This window comes from Aquila chrysaetos, chromosome 22 (assembly GCF_900496995.4).
Source record: "Aquila chrysaetos chrysaetos chromosome 22, bAquChr1.4, whole genome shotgun sequence".
Taxonomy (NCBI): domain Eukaryota; kingdom Metazoa; phylum Chordata; class Aves; order Accipitriformes; family Accipitridae; genus Aquila; species Aquila chrysaetos.
In genome coordinates, this window is record NC_044025.1 from 20,816,492 (window position 1) to 20,836,732 (window position 20,241).

General features: G+C 51.1%; 1 protein-coding gene and 1 long non-coding RNA gene across 9 annotated transcripts in view; one reads left to right on the top strand and one right to left on the bottom strand.

The window, feature by feature from the left end:
* Window positions 1–4,569: 4,569 nt before the first annotated feature.
* FGF1 (fibroblast growth factor 1) overlaps window positions 4,570–20,241 on the bottom strand; it is a 31,822-nt gene continuing 16,150 nt past the window's right edge. For 5 of the 6 annotated variants that reach the window (XM_029997807.2, XM_029997806.2, XM_029997804.2 and 2 more), the window contains 3 exons: window positions 11,691–11,888; window positions 6,446–6,549; window positions 4,570–5,462 (listed from right to left, as the gene is read on the bottom strand). In XM_029997807.2, the coding sequence (XP_029853667.1) occupies window positions 5,268–5,462; window positions 6,446–6,549; window positions 11,691–11,859 (468 nt within the window). In that variant the 5' untranslated portion in view covers window positions 11,860–11,888 and the 3' untranslated portion in view covers window positions 4,570–5,267. The remainder of the gene's footprint in view (window positions 5,463–6,445; window positions 6,550–11,690; window positions 11,889–20,241) is intronic. The other variant, XM_029997808.2, reaches the window with a different exon arrangement.
* On the top strand, window positions 5,469–17,549 carry LOC115334054. Of its 3 annotated transcripts, XR_003921020.2 has the most exons (5): window positions 5,469–5,631; window positions 8,344–8,448; window positions 16,788–17,007; window positions 17,262–17,384; window positions 17,469–17,549. It is a non-coding gene; the product is annotated as an uncharacterized LOC115334054 (long non-coding RNA). The 3 variants fall into 3 exon arrangements; XR_005931110.1 differs by lacking the exon at window positions 5,469–5,631 and having other exon boundaries at window positions 7,901–8,448; XR_003921019.1 differs by lacking the exons at window positions 5,469–5,631; window positions 8,344–8,448 and having other exon boundaries at window positions 15,539–17,007.

Consider the following 20,241-nt stretch of genomic DNA (forward strand, 5'->3'; position numbering starts at 1 on the left):
CTACCTTCCCTGCACCTCCTCCTCCTCCCACTTCTTTAGGATGTGGACGCTTGCAGGATCCTGGCAAGATTTGCCAGGAGACAGTGCAGGGTTGTAGCTGAAAAAGGCTGAAATCTAGCCCATCGGGTGCCCTTGGCTGCTTCTGGATTTGAATGCTGTAAATTTAACTGAGCATCTGAACATCTCTGTCCTTTCCCCGCCCAGCCGTGCCTCCCAAGCTCACCCTCTCATGCAGCAGCACTTGCTTTTCCTTCCTTCCGACATACTCCAGAAACCCTCTTGCAGCACACTTGCACTCACTATGCTTACTGGGAAAGATCTTCAAGCGTAATGATTTTATTGAATCTTTTAAATCTTTTTTTTCCCCCCCTTCACCTCTCACCCTGAGGACAAAACTCTCCAAAGCGAGCGTGGTTTCTCTGGGTAATGTCATCCTTGCTTGTTCATCTGTCTGAAGCAATTACTGTGGCTTCCTTAGGGATTATTTTTCAGACAAAGTGTTGACATTTTTCCCCAGTTGGGCGTCAAGTGTGTACCTGCGGTGGTAATTTCTGAGCGGCAGAAGTCTAACGAGAGGAATGCCCTGCTGTTAATGAGGTGCTGGAAGACAGCATGGCTAAATCTGGCATTACGCTTTCCAACTTTCCAGTTTAATTATACCATCTCCTGGTCATGCATTCATTCAGTTTTTGACTTGAGTGACAACCCAGCCTTTCACAGGGCAAGCGACCACAGTATTTAAGTAAGATGTTGATGCCCTTGGCTATCCACATCGCTCTGTCTTGCCCAGCTTTGTGTTTGCCATTGGAACATCGTCTGCAGCCTTTCCCAGGTGCTGGATCCGCAAGAGCAGCAGTGCCAGGGACATCGGCGGTGGCTGGGTCCTTCTCTTGTCCTTTCTCCTGCAGTTTGTTGGCCTAAATCCAGGGTTTGGGCAGACATTCAGTCCTTACTGGACACGGCCAGGTACTGGTTTAAATGTCAAACTTCTCAACACTTATCCACTGCAATTAAGCAATTACACGTTCGTAGCAGCACAAAAGGTAGAGAGGGAGGGGTTCAGCCTGTTGAGGGAACTGTGTCCCTGCAGGTGGAGGATGTGGGCACACATGAGGAGGATGATGTTACCCCCATGGGGTATCCCTTCTCAGCTGAAGGGTTGCAGGGAGCCGTGCATCTGCTTCTCACCCACCATTGGCCTGAACCGCCTTCACTGAGAACGGACAGAGTGTGTGTTACCTCACCATTCAGGTAATTAAAAGCGTGCACGTGGTTTGTGGTGGCAGCAGAGCTGATGAATCATTACTTGGTCACCTTTTATAGTGGGATCGTGTACGCTTGGTATGAGTTATATTACATGTCCTTAGATGCGTAAAATACTTCAACACTGCAAAACAATCACAGGTGTTTGCCAGTTTAGGGGTAACCCACTAGCTTACCTGTGATATGGTGATATTGAAAAAAAACCCCAAAGTTATCCTACTCCTGTGCTTTTTTTTGGGGGGGGGGGAGGCATCCGTGCAGAGTAGATTTTTTGCAAGCATTATTTTCTACTTTCTTCAGTTGGTATATACAGTAAAAATGTGCCTTTTGGGCTGTTGGGGATTATAAGTGAAAACTGGAAATCGATATTTGTACTTCTTCAAGCATTCAGTATGCACGTAGTAAATACCTGCAAGACCATACCTCTGACCTCCCTGTGGGCAGCTGCATGGAAACTTCACTATGTTAAAGACAAGAGAAGCAGCTGGCATCCCGCGGCTCTCCAGGAGGAGCAGAAATGGCCTTTCGACTTGATTTCCACGCGGTTCCCCCAGATGAGAAACAGCACCGAAGGGCCGTGGCAATGGGTAGGTGCAAGGAGGGTGCTGGGCACTGTCAGGGCTGGTGCCCATGGGTGGGCGATGGTCCCCGCACCGCTGGGCTTTGCAGCTGCGGCGCTGCCGAAGCTGCCGCACGCTCCTTCCCTGCCACGGCTCCGCCGTTCCCACGCCAGCTCCCTGTTTGCCTGGGAGGACGATTAACCGCGATGCTATCGGTGCTGGGGAAAAGATTTCAGAGCCAGCAACTGCAAAAGTTCAGGAGTACAGTAATTAGCAGAGCAATTCTAAAGTGCAGTAATTAGCGGCTAATTGCTGCTGCAGAAATATGCAAGGCATAATGCCTTTTACTCCACCCTCCCGTGCAGAGATGGCTTATCTGGGGTTTGCTGGGAGCGGGAAGCGCTTGTCCCATGGCCCTGTCCCCCATGGCAGGAATGGAAAAAGTGAGCAGGGGAGCCCAGGCGGGATGAAGCTGTGAGGGGGAACTCGGTCTGCTCTCCAGAGCAAAGGCCCCCGGGCTGTGCCAGAAACATGGACTTTGGAATCAAAGAGGCCGGTCAGTGACTGTCCCTCCATCGCGTGGGGCCGGGCAGGTCACCCCAGCCCAACGCAGGTTCCCCCCCTCAAGCTCAGCGTGTCGGCTGGCAGGGGCTGTCAGCACATTTGTTATTTGCGCATCGGGATGAGATGATTGATAACCCTGCGCTGCTGGTTGTGGGGTGGATGACCGTCCCCGGCCGCGTTTGCTCAGGAACAAAGTGTGTCTGTGAAAACCCTCCGGCAGCCACAGCAGCGAGGTGATGCCCACCAGGGAAGGGATCCCGGCAGCACCACAAGTGACAGGAAAAAGATAGATTGCCATATCTAATTAGCAGACGCTGCAGGCCTTGTCTCGGTATTCCCGGAAAGTGCTGCATGCATGCACACGAGGAGGCTGTGCACGGCTGGCAGCGCCCGAGCTCAGCCTCAGGTTGTGTAAACAGGAAAGCTGTTTGTGTTCCCTCTTCAGAAAGTTTGGTACGGATACGTGAACTCCATTGTTCAGCTCTCAAATCCACAGTGTAGCTCACCTCTGAGTGAAAATTTTCACTTTGCAAAGCTGGAGAGAGCAGCTGAGCTGCTGTAATGCTCCCACCAAATACATACTTCTGCAGTTTCCAAGGGTCTATTATACAAAAATAAAGGTAAAATGAATTAGATTACCCGTGTTTTCCAAACTGAACAGGAGTACTTTTCACCACTGACACCACTATTTCAACAATGTAATGTTTAACTACCTTAAGTTACGCTATGTACCTAAATGCCTTTTTTTTTTTCCCCCTTTTCTGCTGAAGAAGGAAAGTCAGGTCCAACAGGCGGGACTATAGGAAGGGAAGCATTGGGAAGTGTTTAGAAATCATGAGGCTCAATGGCTCTCTGCCTGTCCCCAGCCCAGCTTGTGGCCCAGGGTAAAGGAGAAAATAAAGTTCACCTCATCCCTCAGCCGTGTGAACTGCAGCAAGTCCTTGTCTCCCCAGATTATTTTTTTTCCCATTCACTAGAATTGCAAAATTGGGATTATTATTGCAGAAACAATAAAGAGTGTGTGGGCTGTGGCCATCCCTCCGTGCGGTGGGAGCGGCGTCTGCAGCGTCCGACCAGGCTGCGTTGCCCACCGTGGCACAGGGTCCCCCAGCTCCCTTGGCCGGTGTCCCCGATCGGGTGTCCCTGCTCGGGTGCTGCCCCCGGAGTGTCTGGCTTTGGTGTCTCATCACAAAGCTCATCCCTGTGGTGAAGAAGCACCATGCTCCATTTTCAGCGCCCCCCCCCCTCGAGAGATTCAGACTTTTTTACTCAAACGCCTCTTAATTTATAGACCAAATGTAGCCTGCTGCAGTATTTCATATCAAACTTTGTTGTACCAGCATATTTTATTTACAACTCAAAACCTCAATCCGAGAACACCAGGAGGACTGAGCCGAACATGAGTTTTGGCAATGTTCCCCCTGCCGCGATGCCGGAGAATGGGCTGCCCGGCACTGCTGCAGCTCCAGCCTTGCATAAATGAAGGACTCCTGCGTTTTTGCTTCCTCGGCTGCCAAATCCATCCCATCGACCGTGGCACCCCTGGCCACGTCTCTGCGTACACCTCACCCGCGGCCACAGCCGGGCTGTGACAAGTCACACGGGTGCAATGGAGTTAAACCTACTCCTAATTTATTTGTTAATGCAATATCACCAGAAAAGGTTACTTCGAGTCTTTGGGCTAGTCTACACATGAGGAAACTCACTGCACGGTAAAATGCACTTGCCACTCGGGAAGAAGCGATTAGAGAAGCGCTGACTCAGCAGGACTTTGCCCCAGCAGTGCTCGGGCTGAGCTGTCCCCCCCGTGCAGGTTGTGTCCCGTCCCCGTAGGCATCTGCAAGTGCCCGAGGCGGATGGAGAAGAGGAGCCTGGCAGGAGCAGCTCTTCAACTGCTCGGGAGATCTGCTTCGTGCCAGGAGAGGAGAAATCCAGCTGCACAGAGGGTTTGGGAGTCACCGAGGGGCCCCAGTGCCATTTTTGGAGCCCCATTTAGCCCATTTAGAGCCCATTTAGAGGAAGCCCCCTGGGAATGGAGTGCGATGCACTGCCACCGTCATGCAGCCCATTCCTGCTGCACCATCACACCCTCAACCTCAGACCTTAGTCATTCCCACTCTGCCCTGTCCTCACTGGGACAACGTCAAGGGGCTTCGGTGCCTAGAATTACTTATGAACAGACTGTAGAAGAGACATATTTACTTAATAAATAAGTACAAATAACATATGGCAGGTACTAGCATGAAATACAGCAATATTCATGTTGTAAGGGAGGCTAGGATGTCTAGGGCTTGGAGCTTTTGGCTGATGCTAGTTTAGCTTAATACGCCAAGAATATCGGCAAGCATTTAACCAGGCTGGCACTCGATAACGTGACTGATGGCGCAGTCTGAAATTGCTTGAAGGGCATATTAGAAGCTATGTACTTAGGTGGATAAATATGTTAATACAGAGCATCCAGGGAGGTTTAGCCTTAGAATGACTGGGGACAGTAAAAGCGTGCATTTCTCTGGTAACTAGGGTGTCCTTAGGGTGCCCTTGGCCACGTTTCTGGATGCCTGGCCGGGGCAGGTCTGTGTGTGTCCCTGGGAGCTGCAGCGTGGTCACGGCATGCACCGACAGACGGCGGAGGGCAGGGGGAGGTGGGGATGACAGTGGACCTTGGTGGGGGGGTCAGGGCTTTTCCCCTCATCTCTGCAAAGCTTCGTGCAGGGCAGAGGAGCTCTGCTTCGTCTATTTGTGGTAATGCATTTACCTAAAGCTCGGAGTTCTAACGTTTGGCTCTGTCATACTAGCCAAAAAGAGAGCCAGTGAGGGAAAAGGAGGAGGCGGCAGTTGGGTTTTGGGGTTCGGGTTGTCTCTGAGCTCCCAGGACAGGTCTTAGTCGGCCGAGACGGGCAGCGGGAGGAAGAGGATCGCCTTCTGGCCATAGTGAGTCCGCGGCCCCAGCTTGCTGTTCCCGTTCTTCTTCAGACCTACAAACCAGTTCTTATCTGCGTGCTTTTTGGAGGTGTACGTGTTGTAATGGTTTTCTTCGATCCTTTCAAGGAACAGGCACTCCTCACCCAGTAACTGCTGAAAGAGAGCCGCAGGTAACGACAGTGAGACAGGGAGATGCCGTAGGCAGGAGGATGCGTGTTCCTAACGCAGCAATCCCAGCTCGGGCGCTCCCTGGCTAGGATGCTCTCCAGACCCGCCTCCGAGATCTTCGTGCCCCAGGACAGTTCGTATTTAAAGCGTGGAGGTAAGCAGCCTTGATTTAGATGCCTGGGCTACTCCTGCAGTAACTTGTCCATGACCTGGGCGTTTTATTCGGCAGTAACCGAGCCCAGCCCTGCGCTCTGTAAGCCGGTCCTGGCACTGGCTCCTGCTCTGGCACTAACCTGTGCGGTGGCGGCTGCGGGTTCAGGGCATGAACATGGGGAACAAAACGGCTCTTTGGTAAGGCTAAGCAGCCTGTGACCAGGATTACGTGTCGCACACTTTGCTATAAATGGGGCTATTCTCAAAGACCCAGCTTATATTCAGTAATTCCGTGCCCTCCAGTTCCTGGGCACGGGGGGGGTAAGCTCCTGCCTTGCACGATCCTGCTCACACCGGGATGCTGTGGACCCAGCACAGGGTTTGGTGCAACTAGGATGCAGAGGAGAAATGAAGCACCTCGCAAAGCGGTGGAGAGGCGGCAGGAGGCAGGCAGAGGTATGGGCAAGGCGCTGCCGGGGTTGGAAGAGCCGGGCTGGAGGTGCAGCAGCCCTGCACCCTGCCGGGGTCCCCCCGCGGCCCCGCTTGCAGAGCTGCCAGCTGCCGAGGGGATGCAAAGCAGCTGCTCCTCCAGATATGAAATACAATATTTGTCAAGAGGCAGGGCAGTAAATGGTGTTATTTGATTATTTATTTATTTCCCTCCAAAATAAAGCCGGATGAAGAGTGGCCGTCCAGCTGCCAAAATAACAAACAGAGGCTAATTGTTGCTCGTGGTTTGCATTACTCAGAGCTACGAGATTTCTGCAAACCTCAAACCCTCTCTGTGTCTGGTCCCACATAAACCTCCTACTTACCGAGCCATAGAGCAGCCCGTTGGTGTCCATCGCCAGGTACTGCCCAGACTGGGTGCTCTTTATATACACCTCTCCCACGCTTTCCGCGCTTAGCTGGAGTTGAACTGAAAGTAAAAATAAAACAACAACAACAACAAAAGTAAAAAGAAAATAGAAAAAAGGTTGTCAGAGATAATGTCCAAGCTGCTAGGAAAGTTAGGGTATTTTTGTCCTGAAGCCCGGCTTATAAAGAGTTTATAGGAAACAGTACAGCATGTAATAAAAGTGTCTCCTTGTACCCTCTCCTTCAAAGAAACCCCACAGCCATGCTTTAGGAACCAAAGACCAATTTTTTCCTTATTTTACATCAAAGGAAGGGCAGCATTTTGGTTAAGACGCTGGAATGGGACACAGGAGATTGGGGTTTTAATTCTGGCTCTAATTTACAAATTTCTCATGTGGTTTTGACAAGACACTTAAGGAGTGACATATGAAGAAGTATTTCGAGAGCTAAACCAGGGACGGGCAGACTTCAGATGCCTGCATTGCAAAACCCTGATCCAAAGCATCCCATCCAGCAGTGTGCCACAGCTGGCGTTATCTGGTGCATTGTAGATGGATAGCGGAGAAAGAGAAAGGGCTAATCTTCATCCTAAAAAAAATACCTCCTGTAGGTAGCCACGAACCATGTCTTAAGATTGTCCTAGTTTGTGGCACCAATGTGAATTTGATACTAAACCAGGGTCTGAGCCTGCCGGCACACAGGCTGAGCGGGGGCGATGGGTTCGGGGCGATGCTGTGTCGGTTCACGCAGCCCACCAGACGCTGGCTTTCCAGCCCTGTCACCGATGCTGGACTTCAGCTAGAAACTCCAGGGCAAAAAAAGCTCCTTATTGGTCTTGTACTGTGGGAGGTGAGCGGGTCAGCTGCAGGCTGGGATGTCTGGGCCACCTCCCCTGCTCAGCACCCTGTACCCAACACAGCAGATTTAACCTTTCTATTTGTCTGGTTGCTTGTTTTTCCCCTGTGGGTTCCTTTTTTTCTTCCTTGGCTAATTACAGGAGTCTCGGAAAATGATTAAAACCTGGATCAAGTTCTTGTTTAACCTATTTATCAGGAAGAGGCCATTTGGTTGGAGCCAAGCTTTGGGAGGACAGCTCTCTAGCACTGTGTGCTCAGAGGGGACCCCATACTGCTCTCATGGGTGGGCAGGAAAACTGAAGTCTGAGCAATTAGCGGCCCCACCGGCATGCACGGAGGGCTGCGGTTATAGTCAGTGTGACTTGCAAAATCCAACTCTTTTGAATGATCATTCCCGTCTCCTAGTCAGCTTTTTTTCCTGAGCTTTTACTGTAGAGATTTGTAACAGAAATATTTAGGTTGGTTTGAATGAAGTATGAATGAATGCCTCAACTCCAGCTCCTTCCTTCCTTTTAAAATTTATTTTATTTTATCCTTATTTGGATGAGGTAAACGGTAACGTTACCTCTTGGCATGGCAGAAGCCCCTGTCCCAGTGAAATCTTTGCTGTAATGGTTCACATTCTTCATTTTTGGCATTTTCTGCTCAGTAAATGATGGTTAATTAGTAAATTGTTTGGGTGCAGATTTGCAGTAATATGCAGTCCCGGTGCTTGCCTGGTTCAGGCCGGGCGCTGGCAGCCGGCAAACCCCGCAGCGGGAGAGCCCCCAGCCCACCTTGCGTTCGCTGCAGTGCTGCAGCCCCAGGACGTGGCCAAGAAGTCCAGCCGGGGAAAGAGTTAAAAATTATGATACTGTCCTAAAAACTGCCTCTGAGAGAGGGGCGCGGGGGGACCCTCCAGCTGCCGATGGGGACGTTAAGGTCTCCAGCTGCAAAGGGAGGGAGAACAGCGGGTCTGGAGGAAAGAGCTCATGCGCAAATTCTTGCATTTTTTACAGGTCTGTACAGATATTTCCTTCTATGAAGTAATGGGATGAAACAGAAAATAAGGCTGTTTGTGGAAACAAGCATGGGCTTTATCCTTGAGGGTCTACAATGTCCTGGTAAGTTTTCTTTTCATGCTGCAAGCTCGAGATGCCCATGCACGGCAGCAAAAGACGTGGTGAGGGAATCCTTATGTAGGGCTGGACGACAAGGGCTTGGAGCGAGTGAATTCTTCTGTTCTCCTTAGAGATCCTACCTGATTCTGGGGCTAGCGCCTGGCAAGGCAATTTAAGATAAAAATACGAATTCTTGATATTTGTCTGGAACAAAATGCACATGGGCACGGGCAGTTTGCAGAGCACCAATGCAGGCTCTAACACATCTATGCACACTGGCTCCCCAGATGAGCCACGAGCGTTCCCGTGCCTCGTCCCTCCCTGGGGGCCTCTCTCCCCGCTGTCACCTCCAGGTTTCCCATATGGATTTGGCTGGCTCCACGCTGGCCGGTGCTTGTCCCAGCTGTGTAAGCAGTATCCCACGGTGCAGGTCGCGGTCCGGGCTGCTCCCCTTGTCTGCCGGGGAGCGGTGCTGAGCAGCTCCGGCATTTGCCAGGCGCAGGCACAGGACCGTGGGCAGCCATCGGTGCTCAGAGGCAGGGTACCTTGCCGGCAGGGCTGCTCCGCTGGCACGCAGCCCTTCCAGGAGTTTTCTCTGTAAATATTTGTACGTTCGGATATCCAAGTTTACGAGATCATTTACAGGAGGTTCCTTTCTGGCAGAGGTTTCCAAACACACGGCCCCAGGCCAGCAGCCGGCGAGGTGCGAGCGTGCCGGGGCGCAGCGGGTGCCATGCACAGGAGCGCTGCCTGCGCTCTCGCTGCCTGCACTTGCTGCCTGTGTGCATGGTGCGGCTGTGGGGACCCGTGGCCGGAGGGGAAACGCTCACTCCAACTTGACTGTCTTGCTTTGCCAGAGGGAAAAAAGGCTGGGCTGTGCGGCAGCATCCGTGCCGTGAGACGGTGGGCTCGAGGCTGGGGCGCGGGGGCTGGACACTCATGTCCTTGGTAGCGCTCCGTGTGCCAGGAGATGCCGCCTTGCCACCGGCTCTGCAAAAACCCGTGCTGAGCTCCGCGGGGCACACGGGCATCTCTGTGTTCCCCATCTGACTCCACCAAAATCTTAGCTCTGGCAAAATGCTGCAGAGATGCTGGTTGTGTCCATACAACCTCTCCAGCTGCTGGCTTGTGGGTCCTGTGAGCCCGGTCCTGTCTCCTGCGGATCCTTTGGGTCAGCGTCCTTGTCTGCCTCTTGTAAGGGTTTCAGAAGGGTTAGTGCCCAGTTTATTCCAGGCTGGAGGCTGCCTGCCCCGCGCTGTTTATCCAGCCTCGGTGAGCTCATCCTCGCCCGTCCCCCAGCACTGCCACGTGCTGTGCGAGTGGTGGGGAAACAGTGTTTATAATTAAAACTTTGCTGTAAACTGCCTTTCATTAAAACAACAATAACAAGAAGAAAGGTTAAGTTTGGGGGAGAAAGCCACATGTATGCTTGTGGTTTAAAGAAAATAAAAGTGCTTTTCTTAGCACTTTGTAAGGCAAACTTGGCTCCTCCCAGCCCTTCTTTCTAACCAGATAGGAGCCTGGCAGGTCCCAGTTATATTCCAGTAAATGTTCAGGATATGGTGTAACCAGAGGTTTCTGCCGAGAACCGAGAGCTCCGGCGTGCGGCAGTGGGGAAGAGCCCGACCCCGCTGCCTGCAGAGCCCCACGGGGAGCTTTGCTGCGCTGCTGGTCCAGCTCTCCTCGAGCATCGGTTTAAAAAAATCCTCCCAAGCATTTTGGAAGTGCAAGAACCCTAAAAGCTTAAAAGTTCCCAATCGATTCCTTGGATTTTTTGTCTTTGTCCTCAGACAGCCATTTTCTCTTTTGTCTGAGTGGTTTGCTGGGGAGAGGGCCGCTCTGCACAGCCCCCCGCTCACTGCTGATGGCCTGGCCGGGCTCAGCAGGGAGAGCTGCCGAGGGCAAGGGGCTTCTTCATGTCAGGGCCAGGTATTCACCTCTCATCTAATGGCTTTGCGTGGCTGGCTCAAAGCAAGAGAGCCTCAGCGCCGTGCCTTGGCTCTGGTTGTGTGAGTTGCTGGCAGGGAAAGGGCTCTTGATGCCTTTGGTGACATGTAAAACTGCTGAATAGGACAAACATGCACCCTGCCTTGCCATACAAGATAATGTTATTAATTTTTTATATTAAGGTTTGCCCTATGTCAGACAGTCTGCAGGACTTTATAGTAGCATTTACAAAACCGGCACTTTTTGGTGAGCACGTCCTGCCAGCTTCCTAGGGTAAACTTTGATGCCAACTATAGAGAACGAATGTGCTCCTAGAAAGGCAGTGGGATGTGCAAATGGTCGGAAAAGTGTTGGCATCTGTGTGGCCAGCTGATCCCAGCAGCAGGTGCCCGATGTCCCATGGGCTGGAACCGCCGGCATCAGTGACTGCAGGGAACGGGGACGGGCAAGAGGAGGCCCTGGCCATGGATGGCCCATTAAATCTTTGTGACACACAGATGCATGTAAAATGTATTGTAACTGTTTCAGCATACAATAAGCGATACTTGGTTTCAGAACAAAAGTGAATGGTAACACGAGTGCCTTTCTAAAGCCATAAGTCACAAAAATAACTATTTCACCTGAGTCTTGCCTCTGCAAGAATCTGCTTTTGCATCCTGCAGAAATTTAATTTGCTACATAAGGGGAGAGGGAAGTTCCCTGAAGGCAAGGGGACGCCGTGTACAGAACATACAGATAAAATCCCTTCTGCACGCAGAGGAATCTGGGCCCGACCTCCCGCTCTGGCTGACGACTTCGTGTACAAAGATGCACACCTGCAGCGCGCTGCTGGGAAACATCGCATTTGCACAGCCCCACTATTGTGCTGAATCTTCTAACCCAGAGCGAATGCAAAGATACCATAGAATTATGTGTGATGGCTGTGTGTGTGTAGGATGCGAGGCTGCTCCTAAGCCTTTTTTTCCAGCTGCCAGCTTGCTGCGTAAGCCAGCCGTGCTGCAATTAGCACTTCGGTCCTGTGTAGTCTGCCTGCCTGCGATTATGCTGATGACCAGTTCAGATTTAATACTTCTGCAGACGTGAAATAGCACACATACCGTGCCTCCCCGGGCTCTGCGTACAGGCTGCAGGTGTGTTTGGTGTGTGTGCTGACCTCCTGGAAGGCGTGTTGCCACCGGGAGAAAAGAGAGCCTGGTACAGAGCCCATCTCCTCCAGCTCCCCCCTTCCTGGCTGATAAAGCCTGATAAAACCATAGGAGCAAGGAGGAGTGCCAAGAAGCCCCATCGGGTTTGCTTACTGTGCTGGTCGCTGCGGTCCCTGGTCCCGTCCACTTTGCCGTCTGGGAGGATCCGTAGGAAGTGGCCCCCGTTGCTGCAGTACAGGAGTTTGGGTTTCTTGTAGTTCCCCAGGGGAAGGTTGAACTTTTCGGTCAGGGCGGTGAAGGTAGTGATTTCCCCTTCGGCCATCTCTCAGCCTCTCCCGACGGCCGGCCGGGCTGCAAGAGATGCGGTGGCGTATGGCAGGGGCTGCGGCACTGAGTGCTTGGCACACGCTGCTGCTGCCAGGCTTTTAAAGGGAGGGGAGGGAGCCCGGTGGTCCCCGGCCGGTACCCGGGCTGGCTGCGGGGCAGGTGATTCACAGGATGATGGCTCCGGCAGTGACACAGCCCAAAAGGTGATGCTCCTCCAGCGTGGGAGGTGTGGGGGGGTTGTCTCCTCACTGGGTGTAGCTGGGCAGTAGGGACTCTGTCCTTTTAATTTTATCATAGTAAATTCTGTTTTCTTTCTGCTTTCTATTGACGTACGTACTAAAATTATAGGCTCAAAAAAAAAGTTTGAAAAACACCCAGTGTCTGATTGAAACCCACAAGAGGCAGGAAGGGAGCCCAGGTTAATAACTCTCTCCACTATTATAACTTTCAAACACCATTATGACTAGGTATTGCAACACGTACTGCATGCCAGATAGCAAATATTACTTCATATCTTGGCACTCTGCATCTCACCTGGCCAAGGCACACACATGCTAAAGATCAGAACAAACATTAGCTATTGTGGGAGATGAGCAGAGGGGCAGGAGGCTTTCACTGCCTGGGCGGTAAGCAGGAGCTTTACCCATACACCGATCAGTAGTATATGGAAAAAAGGAACTTTGAGTCTCAATTAGGGTGTTTGTGCACCCTTGCATCCCCCAAAAAGTGGTTAAAAGTGAAAGGCAAAGCTCTGGCTGATGTAGAAAGATGTAACTGGGCATGGGGCACTGCCAGCTGCTCAGGAGCAACAAGCACCATCTCGTGAGTGCTCCTTCCCGCGGGGCTCCGGTGCTCTCCTGGGGGACTGGGGAAATGCAGGAAGATCGTACTGAAACCTCATTTTGCAAGACACTGTGTGGTCATGATCCATGTTTAAGCAGACGCCGTGCCAAAACCTGAAGGCATCATCAGACCGATAGGAGAAAGACATAAATGTCGGAGGGTGAGAACTGCCATTGCAGCCGTGGCCGTGGGATCAGGAGGTGCCGTGGCCAAGTGTGGGTGGGGACCAGAGTCCCACACGTATTCCAGGTATATTCAAATTTATCTGAATGTTTCTAGCATAGAAACTACTTTTAAAACCTCCCATGAGTATGCTGTCTTTCATATACAAAGTTCCATAGTGCTTATAGCAAAGTGGATTTATGAACAGAAAAAGACAGGGCACAGTATAAATCCAGATACAGGAAATTACTTTAAATGTCATGTATTCCCATAGCTATATTATGGAAAATATTATATAGTCACTGTTTATATATATTTATATATTTATAGATTGTAAAAATGTCTCTTTAGCACTGCTTTGTGCTACTGGTACATTAGGATGGAGCCAGTATCATACTGTGTGGGTTTGCCGTGGTACTTAAAGAGTGACCTGGGAGATATTAAGGACTGCAACTCTTTGCAATACGCACACACACACACACATACATATAATCTCTAAACATTTGGCTGTAAACTCTTAAGTATTTAAATTTGCAAATGCAGCTGCAAGGAGGGGAAACTACTCCTTCAAGTAGATCCCAAAAGCCTGCAGAAGATAAAAATGTCTGCAAGTTGGATTGCTAAAAGCTGAAACCTTGGAAATAAAGACTTCATCGCTATTGCTGAAAATGCACCCAGCCATTGCAACCAGCTTTGGTTAGTACATAGACTTCATCCCTTACTCTCAGACGTGTCCCCTTGGGGTCTCTATCAGAACAGAGAGATTTCCTAGGAGAGGAAAACATAACCGTAAAGAAATAATATTCCCTGCCATCCCAGGCCTCAGTTCCTTCTGGTAGCTGTTGGTTCACAACAGCTTCTCTTTCCTCCTAACTACCAGCCTGTGTTTTGCTGCAGACGGAGGTATTAAACCACTAATACAATAGCTGAACGTGGAGTCAAAATGCAGGGACAAATTATTTCAAACTTTTCCCCACTGCCCTTTCTCCAGAACCATTTTGCTCTTGTTTGGTAAGTCACATTTGCTGGACCAACACCTACCAAGTGTCACTTTATCAGCCCAGCGCTTCCTCAGCTATGTGCTCTTTTGCACTGGAAGCTGTCCTGGCTCTTATCTACGTTTAAAAATTGCCCCAGACCAGTTCCTCCCCGTGTTGCACATCTCCCCATTGCTCGCTTTTGCCCCAGAGCTATTTGCAAAGCCCAAGGTATGAACTTTTTCCCAGGGAGTCTGACCAAGTTTTACAACCGCCTCTGCTGATGCCCTTGCTCCTGAATCACACAAAAGCCGTGTCCATCTCAGCAGTGGTGCGTTCAGACTCTGTATGTTTGGAAGCTGTGAAGTTTCACAGATCCCCCATTTGATGCAGACCAGGTTTTTGGGAAGTGCTTTCTGCAAGTGATAACATGGGCTAGCCCTGGTATCCTGCGATGAGTTTGGTGAAGTAACCCACGAGAACTCAGAAGCTTTATGGTTGCTGGTGGCCTTCCAAAGCGGGTGATGGACTAGCTAAGTATAGCTTCAAAATCCTTTTTTAACACAGTTGTCAGGCAGCTGAAATTATGTATTTCTCAGAGTGTCTGGTCCCAAAATTTATGTTTCTGTCAAGAGATCATACTTTCGTAGTAGTTCAGTTTTTTAATGTCAACTGTCTCCCAGGCTTTCTCTGAATGAAAGCCTTCAAGTTGTTCAATGTGGTACATAAGGCTTTAGTACTTTACTGAGCATTAATCAAGATCAGTGGTATTGTGCAATTTACTGGAACTAAAGCTTTTCTTGAACCTTTATCTGAGGGTAAAAGGCACTCAGAAGTCTCCTGGGTTGATGACGGATAGAAGTGAGAAACAAATATCCCAAAGCCAAGAGCTCAGATCAGGATCTCGGCAAACTTAGGCTGCAGCCAGTGCGAGCGAGGCGCAGGCTGAGATGCTCCCCTTGGTCACCTGAAGGTCTTCACATTCAAGGGCATCCACAGATCACTTTAAGAGAGCAGCTCGACTGGAAATGGCTTCTTCATTTTCACGTTTCCTTTAAGGTTTTTTTTGCTATTTTTAGAACGCATTTATTGCTCACCAGCTGCCTTTGACTCCACAAGAGAAGCTGAATGAACACTATTTTCCACTCCCATTGTCTCTCCTTGCTAACTACTATTGCTGTTCTCATACTTTTATGACCGTGGAGTCGGTACTCTACACACACCACCACTCATGGCCCTACTATTATACTTTTGGCAGGAACATGTTAGGTTTTTATGGGAATTAAAAAGCATGAGTGAGAGAGAGAACCTGAACCAAAGACAACATAAAGGGCCTTATTTCTTTGGGTAGAAGCCCAACAAAATTATTAAATAGCTCAAAGCAGAACAGAAAGCTCTCTCCAACATGCTAAGCTGAGAGATACCACACTCCAGCAGTTATTTGGTGCCCCACGGAGAAAGGAAAATATTCCAAGAGGAGATTGCTGTAAGAGGGGGAAGGCTGCTGCCGAGCAGTTGACATTGCCGGTCACTCTAGGACAGTAAGTTGGAGCCCAAGTTGGAGGGTGTTTGTCCAAGACCAGCTGTGTTCGTGGCTCTCCTCCTTCCTCCCACCCCTTCCACTTCACTCCCATAGCTTTCCCGTGCTGTGTTGCCTAAGAGAAAACCACTGAGAATGAACGGCATCATCACTGGGAGCTGGACCCAGGGCATCTGCACTGGGGTGGCCCCAGCCCCGTCTGCAGGCAGAGGGAGCAGAGGGTCCCACCAGCAGCTGGGTGGCACTCGGCTCTTCCTCCTGGGCTGTGGAAGGAGATGTCAGAATCCCAAAAGATCAGAAATAGCTTTCTGAAGGAAAAAAAGGGCTTAAAAAGAGAGTTAAACCTGAATGTTAATTTTAACCAGGTCCTACTGAACTTCGGTGGCTGGAGCACTGCGGCGTGCGTGCTTCTTGCAGCAGTGAGGAGAGATGAGGCCGGCGCGGGACCGGAATAGCTGTGAAATTCTGAGAAGTTTGGGTTTGGTTCCAAACTTTATCACCGACCGCTGCTGCTGCAGCAGCCAAACCAGCGGCTTTGATGTGAAATCCCAAATTCTGCAAGCATCTGAGTCTGAACATCGAGGGCCGGTTACATTGCCAATAACAGGCGAATTCTGTGTGAGCTCCGAAATAACAGTGTACACTGGGGGCCATGGAAAAGGAGTGAGGTCCTTTTCCCTTCCTGTTTTAAAATCAATGCAGACTTCACCAGATAGTACTGTTCTCTCCTTTGCTTGCAGTACAAAGGCGGTGTTGATGAAACTTTGGCAACTTGGGGGATTGCTAATGGCCCAAGAGTTTTTTGCATGCCTGGACTGCCAGGTCACACTCAGAATGGGTTGTGTGTGGCTTTGAGGGTATTTTCGTGGCTCTCTCGTGGGTCCTGTGACACAAATTTAGTGGCCAGCTACGACTTAACCTCCCGTCACTACTGCGAGCGCCCCAGGTTTTCGGTAGCAGTCTCAGCAGAGGAGCCAAGCAGAGAGGAGCCGTCCTGGGTCCCGTGGGGCTCCCGGCAGAACTGGACACACTCTGGGCACATCCCTCTGCCCGGGGAACCGTCCCTGCAGTGATCCCTGCTCTCCGGGGGAACTAACCCCATGCCTTTTCTGGCCACCCCTCTGTACGCATGCAGTAGCTGGAGACCACAAGGATGGGAAGTTGTTGCTTCTCAGCTGGGAGATGAGCATCTTCCACTACCATCCACAAACCTCCATCCACCAGTCAAACTCGTTAGTAGCTTAATGAGCCGTCTTGTCAGAGACAGCAAAGGTTACCTAGACCAAGACTGGTGAGTAACTGTGGGGAGACGGAGTCCCTTGTCCTGGTGCTAAAACGTCTCTGCCTCTTTTTCTTTCCTGTCCATCTCTCCAACACTTCCTTTCCACTCCTTTTCTTTAGACTCCTCCTGACTTGCTTGAATAGATCCATTTTCCTGAGATCAGTTGCAGCAATTTTGCAGGTTCGTGAAAGCAGGTTGCACCGGAGGCTGGTGGACCCCAGTGTGGTGTCTGCAGCTGAGCACGCTGGATCATCAGCGCAGCCTCGTCACAGCCCCTGATGCCCAAATGGTGCCTCTGTCCCACAGGTTGTCCCTGAAGCTGTGAGGTGACCAGCTAAGGTGAGCCTATTTTTTTTTTCCTTAAGTATAAAATACCTGGCTACTACGCAGAGGAAACCAGAAATATCTCATCTACCATGTGTTAAAACAAGATCGGATGTTGACTCAAATACATTAAAATTGTCCTTGGCTTCGGATACAATCCTTTATGTAGGATTGGAAAGAAATGTTGTGGATAGCCTCTGTCAAGCACCCCTTCAGAACATGTGTGGATGCATGGATGACAAGTGCAGTTAATCACAGTTGTCATCTAGCTGATCACAGATAAAGATCATCCAGAAAACTCTGAAGAGGTGAGAAGCCAGCTAAACCCGGGAGTCTTTGAAGGTTTTGTCAGACTTCAGTTAATGAGATCAGTGTCTCCTGAATCAGGCTCGGTGAGTTCAGTGGAAACACTGCAGTTGGTTTCACTTTGGAAAGTGTTATTTTCTCCATTAAAGCAGAAATCCTATTTATTCCAGGGTGTGACTCAGCTGTGATTAGACAGCATCACCTCCTGATGGGCTCATTTCCCATTTCCACTTTTGTCTGCAGCCACCTGGATAGAGCAAGTCACTTCCCAGGCAGTTCAGACACTAAGTATGGGAATGGAAAGCACTTACAACAGGTAAAATATTTTTAAGGAATTCAGGCTCTGGCTTTCCTCCACTCATTGCCTGTCCTGAGGGATTCCTGAAGCGCCCTGTGCTTGGTGCCAGGCTGACGGGCACGGCTCTGGGGCGATCCAAGAGCTGAGCGAGCGTGCAGAGTAAACATCTCTCAGATAAACAGGGATTTTATTCATTATATGTTTGAGAGACCCACTGCGTGGGATGGATTTCCTCACCCAGGAAAGGATGACAGATCAGCAAGGGGCTTCCTCGTGCACTGGTTGCTCCAGGAGCTGCAGCACAGTGGGTCTGGGGTTATCATCAGCACAGCCAGCCTGCAAGGGCTGCTTTCCCTTCAAAGGGCTGGCAGCGCAAGGCACGGCTCAAATTCCTTGGACTATGGATCCGCTTAGAAGGACTTAATAAGTGATTAGGCAAAGCATATGATAAATATGTAATAGATCATTTTGTGCATATCAGCGGAATGCTTTGGCTTATTTCTAGTCAGTGTTTATGGCAAGGTGATTTTACCTCTAGCAATATGATTAACTGCTTAATGAAATATTTATCAGTCAGGGTTTACCCTTTGTAAGTGGAATATGTGATGTGAAGTGTGACCAAAACTGCAGAAATTAATTTAACTAATGCCTGCTGTCATCATCTTCTGTTCTCCACCAGAAAACACAGTCATTCCGGTTAGGTCACACTGGATTTGTGTTAGGTAAAACAGACAGGACTGTAAATGTGAAACTTTTAGAGGTTTACTGAGTGGCTATCACTAATGCCAAGAGTGAGTGAGTTCTTTCCCGAAAAAAGGCTGAGGATAACCCCCAGGAGCATCACGGTAAAGACAGCTGAAGAAAAGGTTGCATCCTGCCCAGGAGGAAGGGACAGGGGGTTCTCAGTTACGAGCTGCAGCAGGGGTTAACCCGTCCCTTTGCTCACCATCCCTCCGAGGCAGCATTTAAAAATAAATCACCATACTAGGGAAGGGCATCTGGCTCCAGGTGAAGAGAGAAAACCCTATACCACCGGGGAAAACCCTACACCAGTGGGCCACTGCCAGCCCTTGGAAAACACATCTTCAGGGGCCAGGTCCCCACCGTCGCCTTCCCGGAGGTGCCGCGAGCATTGGGCAGCTCCCCCAGCACCCCTCGCGCCTCGGCAGACCCCGACGGACGCTGTCGGCAGCGTCCCAGCCCTGGCGAGGAGCCCTGCCCAGCCCCAGGCTGCCTCCGTACCGCGGCTGGAGAGACAAGAGGTCCCTGAGGCTGGATTTGGTCATTTGCTTTAGCTCCCGTCCCATCTTTCCGCGCAGCAGAGGCAGCCCTGGGGACGTGTGCCCGTCCCGCGGGCAGAACGGCGCGGCGTGGCGGAGGACCTCCCCGCGCGGAGCCCTGCTGAGCGATGGCCTGCCGACAGCTGGATGTTTTGCTTCAAAAGCCACGCGTGATTTCTGCGTGGCTTTGAGCCTGGGACATCCCAGCTTCTTCTTCAAGCTGGGACATCCAATGCAACATGTCAGCAAACTGATGGCATCCGTGGGGCAACAGGAAAACAAGGTGACGATCCACTTTCTAATTATCTTCCAGCCTCTCCCACCTCCCCACCCACGCCCTTTTTGCAATCTAGTGATTAACTTAATTACAGTTCCAGCTCCAGGAGTCGATCCAGCCCAAGAGCAGGAGCTTTGCCAGGAGGGTCTTGCCCCATGTGTCCTGTCTGGGTTCAGCCCAGGACCACGGACACGTACACGAGCAACGCTGGCTACAGAAGCAAATCCCATTGTCTCATGTGGGGGATTTAAGCGCTAACTCCCAGTGCGAGCCAGATGCGTGGGATCTGCTGTATGGAAAGAACACACTGGACGGAGAATTGCAAAAGCTTAATCTCTCCAGCCAAGGATGGGGTGGAGGATGTATTGCACCCAGGGGGCAAGGGGACACCTTTGGACTTTGCAGTAGAGGCAATGCAATTGCCTGATTATTGGGAGGATCCTGGGGGTGGCTGCTGCTCCCCCACCCGCTCCCTGGCTCGCTCCCTCCCCAGGCAGAGAGCTCATCTTTATTTTAAGACACCATTCACAGCGTTCACTAGCGAGGCTGGCCTGTCCAGCGCAGGCGGATGCTTTCGCTGCAGCTTTTCCCCGGGGACCAGGGTCTGAGCAAGGACCGTGGGTCCGGGGTTGGGCCGTGGCCGCTGTGCCGGTGCTGGCGGGAGGTGAGAGCCGGGAGCAGCCCAGGGCCCCGCTGCACCCAATGTTCCCTCCCTCATCCCGGGGGGATTCGCCGTGGGCACCTCTAGCTCTGCCGCCCCAGTAGCACTGCAACAGGCACCCTAATTAAAAAAAGCAATTAGTGGAGTAACACCAAGGGCTTCCCCTTCCCCCTGGGAGATGGGGTGCGCTGCCTGCCTTTTGCAAGTGCCCTGTCCCCCTTGCAGGCTCACGCCGAGACCAACCTAAAGCATCGTCCCTTCTGTGCTTCGCTGCAGCGCTGCTTCCCGGCGCCTCGCTCGTGCGGACCGAGACGTGCCGGCACACTGTTGGGACTGGCTGGGAGCAGCCACTAACACGTGCCATGAGTTACGCAGTCCTCATGGTCTCGTCTCTGGCACCCGAGGAGGATGGCTCTGGGCTGCCGAG